The sequence below is a fragment of the Cryptomeria japonica genome, chromosome 5 (assembly GCF_030272615.1).
Source record: "Cryptomeria japonica chromosome 5, Sugi_1.0, whole genome shotgun sequence".
Classification (NCBI taxonomy): Eukaryota; Viridiplantae; Streptophyta; class Pinopsida; order Cupressales; family Cupressaceae; genus Cryptomeria; species Cryptomeria japonica.
In genome coordinates, this window is record NC_081409.1 from 728135342 (window position 1) to 728148866 (window position 13525).

At 33.6% G+C, this 13525-nt stretch overlaps 1 protein-coding gene across 8 annotated transcripts; it reads right to left on the minus strand.

The window, feature by feature from the left end:
• Positions 1-199: 199 nt before the first annotated feature.
• Positions 200-11772, minus strand: LOC131060409 (uncharacterized). 8 transcript variants are annotated; one of them, XR_009372713.1, is made up of 6 exons: positions 11625-11772; positions 11381-11451; positions 8802-8882; positions 8448-8536; positions 6436-6753; positions 2326-6307 (listed from the first exon to the last, which is right to left on the minus strand). XR_009372713.1 is itself a non-coding variant. In XM_059221705.1 (4 exons), exons 2-4 carry the CDS (start codon positions 6739-6741, stop codon positions 1499-1501), a joined length of 447 nt encoding a protein of 148 aa, XP_059077688.1. In that variant the 5' UTR covers positions 6742-6753; positions 7002-8437; the 3' UTR covers positions 200-1498. The 8 variants fall into 8 exon arrangements, 1 of the variants encoding a protein (XP_059077688.1); XR_009372712.1 differs by having other exon boundaries at positions 11560-11772; XR_009372714.1 differs by lacking the exons at positions 11381-11451; positions 11625-11772 and adding an exon at positions 9794-11350 and having other exon boundaries at positions 2326-2817; positions 6211-6307.
• Positions 11773-13525: the final 1753 nt, after the last annotated feature.

Consider the following 13525-nt stretch of genomic DNA (forward strand, 5'->3'; position numbering starts at 1 on the left):
TAAAATTCAAATTTAGATAGGGCCATTAGTGTTGAAACAAGCTGTAGTGAACATGAATAATTGGAAAGAACACTTAGCATATTATAGAAAGTAATAGATGTGTAATTTGTTCAAATTATAAGTCTGTGTCAATTGAAAATAGCCATACATCATAATTTTGTAGTTGTTTATCGCCATTGTTCTTTTGTTCGTAAAACCTAGAGAATAAAGATTAGCTAGGAATGCAAATAGACCATCTATTTCTACCTATTAGTGGTAGGAATAAGAGTAAGTACTAAGCAGAAAATAATGAATATATGTTGTCTACCAATTATTGGTAGGAATACGAGTAAGGACTAAGCAAAGTAAGGACTAAGCAGAAAACAAAGAATATATATTGTTTTGAAATTTTGAATGGATGCAGTAATGTATATTGATGCAGGTGTCATTAATGGAGGTGGGTACTTTAGCATAGTGTATTGCATGAGCATTATTTGATGAGAAAGAAGGATAGTATCAGCACCTGAAAATTGAAAGAAAACCTATATTAGAATAGAAAGATAGTGAGCAATGAGATATGAATCTAAATTTATCAATTAATTTTTTTTTTATCAATCGGCTTGAAGAGACTTACATTTTAATCAGATGGAGATGAAAATAAACTCTTTTCTTGCTATTATTTGTCTTGAGGGATATCTATGAATGATATTGATTCTGTCTGAAGTAAGCATAGAAGAGAGCAGAGCTTTAATGATAAGCATTATTGATGTAGGAGCATCCCTGGTTCATGGCAATCTTGCATCAACCAAAAACATTTCTTTTCAGTTTGTTTCTTGTTTTGCAATTTTAGCATTTCTTTTTGCATTTCTTTGCATTTGCTTATTGGATCTTGTGAAGCTCAATTTTGTTTGTGGACATGTTCATCTACCTTATCCCAAGTCCGAGAGGTGTTTAGATATTTTTCTGATAAGTTATCGCTTCTGGAATCTGAGACAGTTTCTGGCTTGGAACACCATAATCACTTGGACCTATTTGCTATTAGGGAATCTTGCAGATCACTTTTGTAGCTTGTGGAGTTTCAGTTCATTGTTTCCAACATTCCTTGGTGTGTAGCCGACCTTCCCTTGGGTCTGCACTTCATTTTATGTATTTTCCAGAGGGATCTCTTTTGGGGAGGCCGACCTTGTTGTTTTACAAGTTACATCTTGTTCATCGACATTTGTTTCATCTTGGGTGGATGTGCATCATACTTGATCATATAAATCAATGTAATTAAGCATTTAGAAATCAATTATCAGAACATAGAAAATAAATTTAAAGGTAGGAGGTCCCTTGTTGGCTCGCTTTCTTGTTTGAGCCTAGATATTGTATTTGCTCGCATGTATGTAGTCAAGCCAATTTTTCCAAATCTTGCAAGCCTGCATGTTGCTGGAAGTTTTTAATTAATTTTCATGATGTAATACAATCTATTTTTGCATTGCCTCCATCTTATTGAGTTATTTTTGTTGTGTAACTCTTGTTACATGGTCTGGACTGTTCTCCTAGAGGACCCTCCTGTCATGACTGCACCAATTATAGTAAGTATTGGGCACAAAATAAAGAATCTATGATGCTTTAGAATTTTGAATGTATGTGGTTGTGAATTATTTTGTAACACAAAACTCACTTGTGGAGTGGAAGTATTGCATCTAGCAAAAAATCATCTCCACTTTGCATCAGGTGGGGTAAAGGAGAATACAATCAATATTATCTTTCAAGTACACAGAACACAATCATAATATTTTCAACGATGGACCATAACCGCAAGAAATTCACTATTTAGTTGATGCTTCCAAAATAAAACTAGAGGTTAATATTGGCAAAAAAATATGGGCCACTTAGTTTAAGACATCTACAAGCAGCGAAACCCCAATTGGAATTTGGGAAACAACAATTTTTATTAGAAAAAGTAAACCATATCTTGCATTGTAGAGGGGGGATTGGGAAGGTGAGGAAAGGGTAGAAGAGAGAGTTCCAATAGTGTTAATCATAATGTGTGCCATTGTAATCACTCTTTGAACATTTATTTTCAATTATTCAAAGTACTCTTTGAACATTTATTTCTAATTAACGAATTTCCATTCTTGCAAAAAATAGGCCAAACAGATGTACTTCATTGTCCTCTTAAAAAAATTTACCTGCTGCAATTGTTTCTTTTAATTAATTTGATATCTGCTTTAAAAATATAGCTTCACACAAGAAATCTTTATTTCCAACAAAAAAATGTAAATAGATGTTTTTAAAACTATACAATACTTATGAATCTACCATGATCTATCACCAAATCAAATAGATAAAATTGCCAAGTATAGAAAATAAACCAAAAAATAGATAGCTAAAAATCAAATGTCCAAGGTGGCAATCCCTAATACTTGAGGGAATCTAAACAAGAGATCTAAATTTACATAGAGCTAGATCAGCTTCTTGAATACAATACCTTTTGTAAAGAAAAAGAGCATATGATTTAGGAATCTAAATCAATTTTAACCATACAAAGTGTTGTGTGATCACCTAAAATCCTTGAAGAGCTTTTAAATAATGAATACAAAATCCCTTATGATCAGAAGCCAAGTAAATTTGAATCCTACTACAAACTATGAAATTTGTTTCCCTTGTTAACTAATTTGGTTGAGAGGTTATATCATAGGATACCATGTCACACTAGAGAAATTATACCTTTGGGTATGGTGTTTGCACTACCCCTACCCCTGAAGGTCGCATTGGCATTGGAAAATTCACATATTGATCTTGAACACCATGGGGTGACTCAACATATTCACACCATTGGCATTGCAACAACTAAAAAAACAAACAAAACATCAATAATTTATATTTCTGAAAGTACTAAGAACGATAAAACTCAAGAGAAGTGAAAGAAATAGATTATACGGGGATTACATAATCACAATCTCAGTCTTATGATCGTTTTACAAAACCATTTGCTTAATTATAACTTACTAGTTACTACAATGCATATACACATTTGTTCATAGGACTGGCAATATTACATCAATTACATGAAAAATTAAGAATCTAATGAACGTGGGCTCTTGCAAAAAAACCCAAGATCATATAAAAAAATAATTGCAATAATCATCATAAAGTAATTCACCTTGGTACCTCCTAGAAAATCAGAACTCACACTCATGAGCAAAATTCAATACATAATGAGGAAACCAGTAGTCATCTAAGTGTTTCTCAAAAGATAAACCATAAAAAAGATGTACGAGATCCCAAACACAAGACCTGAGCTTGATTGTTTGGTCCACCACAAAAGTAAATTTCCAAAAAATATGTTCTAGCCATCATGGAGAGTAAGAAAAAAGACTTGTTGCTTGGTTGTCATCACATGGGCACATGTAGACAATATAAAGGTGTTTAAAAGAGTAGTGCAAAATATTTTCACAAGAATTCCATTGCACAATTCTGTAGAACAATGAGAAACTTCATGCAAAAGTATAAATTTGAGAAGTAATGTACAACCTTCATAATGCAACCGTAAAGAAATAATGGAATGTTGTAGTTCATAGTATGCATTTAAAACTCAACTAAAACAAAAGCACAAATAACCTGTTTAATAGTAACATTTAATCATTTGTCAAAAAACAAAAACCAAATTCTTAACAACCCATGTATGGGGGGTCATAAATAGAGAAAGGAGTGTTAAGTTAACAATACAATCAAGACATAAAGCACACGTTCAAAATAGGGCATATGATCTATTAATTGGAAACCTATCACTAAAAGTTCAATTAGATGCTAAGTCACTAGCTTGGAAAAGTGTTAAAACATATACAATATAAGCTAAGCATAGAAAAACATTCTAGAGCTGAAATAGTTTAAAATTTAAATTAGTGACATTTTATTCTTGTAGCTGGCAATCTTGGAAATTAAAAATAACTGTCAAAAGTGAGAAAATTTATTCCTTATTCTCTTTCATAACTCAAAGAATATGGGATGGTGAGAAACATAATTAAAACTTGTTGTCTAACACTGAAATGTTCCTTTTTTCAATTTTTGAATGTACAAACTTTTGAAATGCTAAATTGTACACTCTGACCATAGAGAGCCTTAAATAAGCCTACCGTCAAATCATACATGTTGGTGTTGAGTGCATATGGAAAAAATGGAAAACTGGTTGAATCTGAACAACTTTTGAGCCAAATGCAGTAAAGTGGGCTTACACATGGTACATTTGTTTTTAATAGCATGCTCAATACTTACAGTCGTTTGGGCATATATGACAAAATGGAGGCACTATTGGAAACCATGGAATGAGGTGTTTGTAAACCAGATATTAGTAAGTATAACAAGAGCTTCAAGCAGCGAAGTTCCTGCCGGAGGCTAGAAAAACAGTTCTGATATTGTTGTTGCATGATGTGTTTGTGTATACATGACGTAAAGCTAAAATTAACAATCTTTGCCAATATCCTCTGCTGTGCATAAGCAAAGGTTAAGATTGTTTTCAAATAATAAAGCACTGAATACAAGAAATAAAGCCAAGAAAAGCCTAAATATTATTTTAGAAGAATAAAGAAAATACTAAATAATTATTTAGAAGATTAAAGTGGAAAAAAGATTTGTTTAATTTTTATACACTGGTACTAACTACTAAGGTTTTAGAGATTTTGGAAATTTCTGTTTTACAAGGTAGTCTGCTAGAAACTTTCTGAGCCAAATGCAGTGCCCAGGAGTTTGATTGTACCTTCTCTGGAAAGTTTTCTTAATTTCATGTATTATCTGCAATTGTTCTTTGAAATACACTAAAGTTACATTTAGTTTGTGTAAGATTTCTGCTGTTTCCTTTGATATCCTTTAATGTAAATCTCTTCTAGGGAAAAAAAGCATTTCAATACTGAAATCCTAAAACCATATTCCTTCTTTTGTTTTCAAGTTTTCAATATAAATTTCTGTAAAGTTTCAGTTTCAGATTTCATTTTGGATCATAACATTATATTCTTCTGTCTCTTCTATATTGTGCTTTTTTTCCCAATTGTTTTCATTTTTTATGTTGATTAGCTCAGGTCAAAAGGTGCTCTAGGTGGTCTGTAAATCTTCTAGAGGAGACTCTATTGTTCAAACTTCAAACTTCAAACTTCAATTGCCTTCCACAAAATTCATTAAATGGAATATAAAATACATTAGGAAGGTTAACACATTTGATCTTGAAAACACTTGTATGACTCATAGGGAAGAGCTAACTTATGTTGCTCAGGCAACAACCTAAAAAAATATTACCTAAAAGAGGAGATTGCATTAAGCTTTACTTGTGATGATGAATTGGTTCTACACATATATGATCTGAACCATGAATTTAAAAATAGTAGCTACACATCCAAGCAATGAGCTGGATCTCAATATATGTAAATAGTTTCTGAACAAAAGACAAATTTACCAATAAAGAAAACCCAAAGATATGTCCCATAGATGAAGATTTCTGCCAGTTGAAATGATTTTTGTCAAAAACTCTTAGGATGAGTAGCTTAGAGTCCAGACCAACTTCTCACACTCTGAGGAGCAGATTTAAAAGTACAAAACTTCCTCCAAACTAATCATTGCAGATTAAAAAATTGAGATTTTCCCATGTAGATCTATGAATATTCCAAGATCATTAAAAAGATATCCACAATCAACTGTATAGAGAGTCGAGACCTAGGTTCAGCCCAAATGTTTGGCAAGACTATAAATGGAAGCTCTTCTATAAGCCTAGCTAGAGATCTCTAGAACCTATATCAGGCACATTTATCTTTAGTGCATGTTGAGCACAAGTATAATGGCTATATTGGATTTAAAACCATACACCTTGATTGAAAGTTGAAACCCATGACGTTCAAACATGCTGAGATGTATACGGAATAAAGAATGTCAAGTTTACGCATATTATCTGTTTTTAATATATATAGTAGCTCCCACTTTAGGAATCTTTTTGCATCCACCATCATTTAAAAGGTGCGTATGATAGACTAATCACATGTACAATTGCAAGAATTGTCGAGCATAAATAGATTTACTGTAATATGCAAGTGCATATTCTATTCCCTGGATGGCCATGGATAATACCATTTATGTTCATCAATTTCATTTTCCTTTTACAGGAATCTAGAGCAATGCATGATCTAGCTAAAACTTTGAATTAGTAAAAAATGGTAATATGTTATGGAATTTGCGAAATAAATTGAAAAGATGACTAACCACTTGGTATATGCATCAAACCTTTTCCACAGTCCTGAACAGGGCAGTCGGTTCTTTTTTTCTCGCCTCGAAAAGAACAATTTCTAGAGTACACCATCTGCATAAGACAGCAAAATATTTTATTTTTGGAATTAAGAAGTAAAATCCCTGAATCAAACTTCTCTGGGCATTGATTATATATGAAATGAAGAATTGACCAAAATTTATTGGGTAGAAACAAATTACAGAAATCTTTGGACTTCCAACAGACTCTGCAATCCCAATCTCAGGTGAACAAGACTTTGGAGTTTCAATGTTTATCGTCTTTCTTGGTGATTTAAGTGTTTCCCCACTCTCTAATACATTTTGATATTTAGGAATATAATTCTGCTGTGCCTTTTGACTCTTCAGATCTTTGTACATTTCAGCAAGAGGTGATGACAAACTAAAAACTGTTGATCGAATCTCAGAACGTGGCTGTGAGAATCCTTGCTCAGAGAAATTTGATAATAGTTCAGAAGCTAATGGCAATAGAGAATTCTTGTCCAACATAAAAATATGGCTCTGCAAGAAAAGAATCGTGTTTGATTAATAAAATGCATGCAATTATCTCAGATGCCACTGCAATGCATTTATTTTCACTAGTTTCTCTGTGTGATGATAATATGATCTCGAAAAGATCTAATTTTATATATTTCAAACGTGGATCTGAATGATTTGGTTCAGCAACATTATGTAATTGAGAAACATAAAATCAAGCATCTGCAGATCAGAGATAATAGATCTGTGAGACTGATGTGTGCAGTCGATACCTTCACAAATAATTCCTCCAATTGATTGGCAAGGGAAGAACCAGAACTAACAAATGGCTTCTTTGTGGGCCATATCTACAAAGAAAATTTCATACTATCAGAAAAATGCTACGAAACCCAGGGACGTGTCCCCTACCTGAAAACCCCCGTCCCAGTCTTCGGGACGTTTCGGGGACTTGGGGACAGCCAGGGGACGCCCCCCCCTGCCCCCAAATTGCCAAAATTTTGAGGGGACGTCCCCGAAATGGGGGGACGGCTTCCCTAGCTGTGGGGGACATCCATATGTCCCGGGGACGGCTGGGGACGGATTGGGGACGTCCCAGCCATCCCGGGGACAGCTAGACGTCCCCCACATCTAGGGCTAGGAAAAAAGATTAAAATAAAAAAAGTCGTATTTGCATTTTTTTTAAATGATGTTTTTTGCGTAATTGAGGGAGTGAAATATCTCATGAAGGGTTTTTGCCAATAGAAAAATAACACCCGATGCCTAAATAAAATAATAGAAGTATTTTTGGCCTCGCGGCGCGCTGCCCCTTGACCCCAACTTGGGGGCGCTGCCCCCAAACCCCTGTCGAAAAATATTGGGGGAAACTGCGCTGATGGAAGTAGTGAAAATTTAACCTCCGAGTCTGATTAGGCTACATTATGTATGTTATTTCTTTAATATCTATTATGATATGCATATTGACAATGTGAATGAATTGAAATTCTGAATTATGAGTGCATATTGAGTATTGAGTCTATTGATAATGTTGTATGTTCGATGTTTGCATTCTAAAATGTTTTCATAGTATCATACACATGCTATATCCATGTTTTCATATGAATAAAATGTATAGATGCATGCTTTATCCATGTTTTCATATGAACATTTAGAATTTTCCTATATATTTTAAATTTTCCCTATATTTTATACAGCCGTCTCCTTTGCCGCCCCATCCCGTCCCCAAATTTGGCAAAAACATTTGCCGTCCCGGAAACTTGGGGTAACGTAGGAAAAATGACCATACTCTGTGCTAGATGTAACACTTTGCAAGAACTCTATTGTTGAATGGGAGCCTGGATTAAAATAGTAGTTGAACCAAACCCGAAGTGCTATTACCAATTTAGATCCAAAATCTTCATGCAATATGCAAGAATATAATATTTTATATTTAATCTTGACTTACTTGGCTTTACTATTAATTACAGTTTCCAAAAAGAATGCTTTAGTGTGAAAATGACAAACATGTCTTCCTAAATTTCTAGCTTATTGATCTAAGACTGAAGACATCAACATACACTTTATTGAAACTAAAATGGTTCACGCATTGAGCTAAAATAGAACACATTTTTCTTCGCAAGAATTCAAACCAAAACAGAGCTCTGTATCATTTGCTCTGAAACAAACTAAACTAGGTGCTAGTATATTAGCAGCAGAAGACACAAGCAGACATAGAAGCTTACTTGTGATTTGCATGAAGGACGTGTAACCAGTTGGAGATGAGGATCCTTTCAAAAGTAGAATCAACCATACACTCTGCATATGTCCTCACCTATTATCCACCCATATACAATAATACATAACATCTTAATAATGTCTCCAGGAGAAAGCCAGAAACAAGCCCACACCCCTAAATTATGCATTGTATTACAGAAACGAACATAAGATACTCAATGGTGACTGCATGTAGTTTAGGTTATATTTATCAAATCTCAAATTTGGGTCTAAATGGTAACAGAGAACGAGTACTGAATATCTCTATATATTATTTTCCACGACAAGAAACCCAAAAAATTGAGATTATGAACTGAGATCACCTCACAAGCACTGTGTTCAGGAAAGCAGATGCAATCTCCACATACAGGAACCTTATGCGTACAGCAGTATAGGTGTGTTTCCTGCACACATTTCAGCAAATCAACTGAAAATCGTTAAAAAGGAATAGGGTGAAGCATAGATTCTTAATCCTTATTTTTTCACATATTCTTTTAGAGGCTTCGTGAATTTTGGAAAATGAAGCAAAGAATCAGAGGATACAATGATAGATGCATTCTAATTAAAGACACTTTTGGGGGATGGACTTGCAGACTTTCAGTCTATAGTGAGTAAAACAAAATAATGGAGTGAAGACTTTCAGAATAAAGCATTGTTTTGGCTGTCTAATGGATGGCAATGATGAAAATATCAGAACACACGGACCAATTGCCATAACAATTTAGCAGGAGAGGAAGATGAGCAATTCCCAAAACAAGATAAGATGGCAATAAACTAATCCTCCACGTAAACCATAAAAATTCTCCAACGCTTAGCAAATCACTGCAATTCTCTAGGTAATGACAATAGAAATTGCAGATCACAGGGCTGACTGTTCACAAACAAGGGAGCTACACTTTTGTCTGTACACACGAAGTCCCAGTGAACAACAATACACAAAACATCAGTCCCTTCTTGCCATCATCAAATTGCATATATTTCCTCTCTGACTAAGCGAAGGAAACCATTGTTGAAAGCATAAATGTAGTTCTTCCAAAGCAACAAAGAAGATAAGGACAAGAGGGGATTTGTTGGATTTGAATAACGGTTGGGTTGTTCTATTTTTAAAAAATCCTGTTCTAAAATCATATAATCAAAGTGGGTATCTGTTAAAAGTCAAGCCTGCACATAAAACTGCATTGGGCTGAGATACTAACAGAGAATAAGTCTTGGGACAAAAAACGTCATTTGTGATTGTAACGTGCAGGCTGAATGACAGAAAAAAGTTAAAGGAGTATAAAGAAAACAAAAAATAGAAAATGATGAACGTGCTTACCGAACAAACATGCGATGCTCGAGGACAAGACCGGATGTTACCACACTTTTTCCTACTCTCTGTACAGCAATCTCAGATTCGTATTAAAACTCATATTTATTTTTTTTTGGTAAAAGTTTTTTTTGGTGTTCTGTGCAGACTGAAGTATGTAGGGATAAAAAGCCGAGGTTGTATATTAGTCTTTTGGTGATGGGAAACAGAGTTGGCAGTACAGTGTTATTGCATGTGAATGAAGGTCAGTTTGCGTCCACGACATAGGAAAGTCACGGAGTGAAAGCAAAAGTACATGCATGTTGTATCTTGTGAAATATCTCCTTATTTCTTTCGTGTTCACCACATCGAGACGAGTATCCAAAATATGGAAGCACACGCAAGACATGTGGCTAGGTGAACGGATGCCATCTTGTTCTTGAAAATCTCCATTATTCCATTGTTGCCAGCCATACTATAATGACCTGCAATGCACTGACACAGACATAGTTTTATGTGCGTTCTCTCTCGTTGGTATCCGGGAACCCTTCTGGCAACCATCTGCTATGCCAATGAAACACTACCAAAATGTTTTGAATGAAAATTTTACATAAAATATATGCAACTTGTACCTAACAAATATTCAGAAACAAATTTATGCAAAGAATTCTGGCACTTTGATTGGTTGAATGTAAACAGATTAATAACAATTTAAGCATCGCTACCTCTGCTATGGTTTCCTGCAGGCAGGAACTAATATCCTGATAAATGTAAATGCTAAAGTAGGTTTCTGTGACAAAGTAGAGGAGTTATATCTTTAAAGACTAGGGATCTTAGACCCAAGATAGTGACTTAAACAAGAATTGGTGCTTTTGCAAGAAAGAAAGAGTATTGGAAGTGTATGGAAATTTTTGAACAGATGTTAGATGCAGGGTGTAGCCCAAATGCAGGGACTACAGAATGTCTTCTTTCTACGTGTACAACAAAAGACCAAAGAAAGGAAGTAACGAGTTTGTTCAAATCTATGGGTACAAAAGTGGTATAATTTCAAGGCTAGCTAGCCATTGATAAAAGTTGGTGCTATTAGTTCGCAAGTTGCTAAACTAGGCTATGGGACTAGACAAATTTAAATGTCTATAGAATTAATCCACATTAGGGTTTCATTCGAGATTTCTCAAAATTGATTTTAATCTAGATTTCTTTTGGGGCTTCTCAAAATTGGTTTGCAGATAACAAGACAACGCGACCTAATACAGTGAATGCTTTTCATAGTTCATGGTCACTTCTGCAGCACAAACTAACTTACCAATGGTGTTACTAGCACTTGCATATGGGGCCCGAGGAACTTTTATCGGGACGAATTGTTGTCGTTGCCCTTTTGTACAAGAAGTGTTAGAAATCACATACATTTTTCAGTGATTGTAATAAAACAAATGAAAACGATAAAGCCGCTTGCAACAGACGCCATCAATGGAAGCCCCAAAAAATGGTTGAAATTTTTTTACAATATACTTTAGGAAAAGACTTTGTGGTCAGAAATTATAGCAGTTTTAGATAAACACTGTATAAAGATTTATAGGAAGTGCAATAAAAACTTCTGAGAGAAAAGTTAGTTACCTGAATACCTTCTCTTCTCTAAATTTTAAGCAAGGTTCAAGGTATACAATCACCACAGGGAGCTATTTAAGCTACACGAGAATAATTTAAGAGCAAGCCAAAAAATGTACTGTTAGCCCTATGAAAATACATAAAAAAGACAAGTATCAAAATCCTTTGAGTATCAGAACGAAATGTACTGTATTTCCTTCCAGTGTCAAGGCTTTGCATTGAGAAATCTCTGCAATGTTTGTCCAATACGCACCTGAAATCCGCAAGAATGTTCAAAAGTAAACAATACACAAGCACCCTCAACTCATAGCAGACTAATTATGGAATGCTCGAGAAAGTATGCATTCAATAGGATCACTTGCAATAGTACTCAATCAACATCCAGTGCTTGGCTACAGCTGTTTTCACAAAGATCATACGTGAGCATCTAGAATTTGCAATTAATATTTTCTTTATATGGATAGTTGTTATCAATATTGGAAGCCATTTTTTTTTTTTATAATAATTAAAATTAATTATATGGTAACAACAACCAATAGAAAATCAAAGAAACAAAATTTTTAAATTATAGAAAATGTACTCTTAATTTTAAGCTATAGAAATCCAGCACATAAATTTTAATTACTGCATCTGATTGGTAAGAAGAAAAAAAAAAAAAAAAAATTGCATTTGAGGGAATGCATTAGTAACCTACCTATCGGTAGCAACTAATAATAACGAGGTCATTGATTGTAATGATTAATTATTTTTTATTTGGATGGTTTTATTTTAGTTAAATAAATATAATTAATTTTATATAATTTGTTGGAAAGCTGTTTTAATTTTATTTTTAGTGTTATCAAAAAATAATAAATGTAATTTTGAATTATAAAATAGAAAGCTTCAATTTATGGGTTGATGAGGTATTTTTTTCAACTTGGGATTGGTTTTTTTATTCTCAACATGTAGATATCTTCAAGCTTTGTAATTTTAAAAAGGGAAACCAAACATCATCTTGGATAAAAGTTATGCCTTCTAGAAATTGGATCTCCCACATTCAAAATGTGAAAATAACAATAACACATTAAAAAGTTATTATATGAGAAAGTTAAACTCATTAACCAAATTATGATGTTTGATATTAAATTTATAAGACATCTTTAAATGGAGATAACACAACAAAAATGGAATGCCCAAGTTGGTGAGTGTATCACGAATTAACTTATGACCATTAGAAGAAATGTGCCACTTTGAGCATGTGGACTCATTTTGGGATTTGGATGTTGGACTTTCAAGTAGGGATGTCAAAACCAAATTTTGAGTTGTTTTAGCTCATGATTTTTAATTATGATATGATAATTTCATGTACATCATCTCTTATTTATTGGTTTTTTTGTTGGAAGCTTTGATGGTAAGTTTTGTAGGTATTTTTTGCGACAATTTTTACTCTAGATCTTTGGGGATTGCATTATATCTAATTAGCTAAACTTTGGCATCTACATTTTACTCATTTGATTATTATTTTAGCTTGTGTATATTTGATAAGTCATCCATTTCCTAAATTTGTTCAATTCAAAACATTATAATGGTATTGTAACTTATGTATTGCCACCATGTAGGAACATTTTGATATATATATTTCATCACATGCACCATAAAGGAGAGAAATAAAATATTATCAAAGAAAAATTGGAAAGTTCTTTGGAAATTATAGTTGGGTTAGAAAAATTAGAAAGTTCTTTGGCAAGTATAGTGTAGTCATTGTAGACCTTGAATCTGAATAGGTAGGTAATTGGGAACATAAGTTCTTCCCTCAATAATAGATTTTCAATCATTTTTCCTCCAAATAATTTCTTAGAAAAAAATTCTACAAGGAAAAGAGAGAAAATAAATTGATAAAGGACCACTTTAACATCAACCAAATAATAAGGTGGATGCATGTCATGCCAAATATGAATAGTTGATTTGAAAAAACCATAATGCTTTAAACTCCTAAGATTATTGTGAACTTAACATGAAGCATGGTTTAAGGAAAGGAAGAAGAATTCAACATGAGCTGCCCCACAAAGACCTACAACACCACTTGGATAAGATCCCCATCCCTACTTCTGATGGATTTAATACCTAATTTGATAGAAGTATATAGATGTGTAAAGGATGTGTTTTGGCATAATA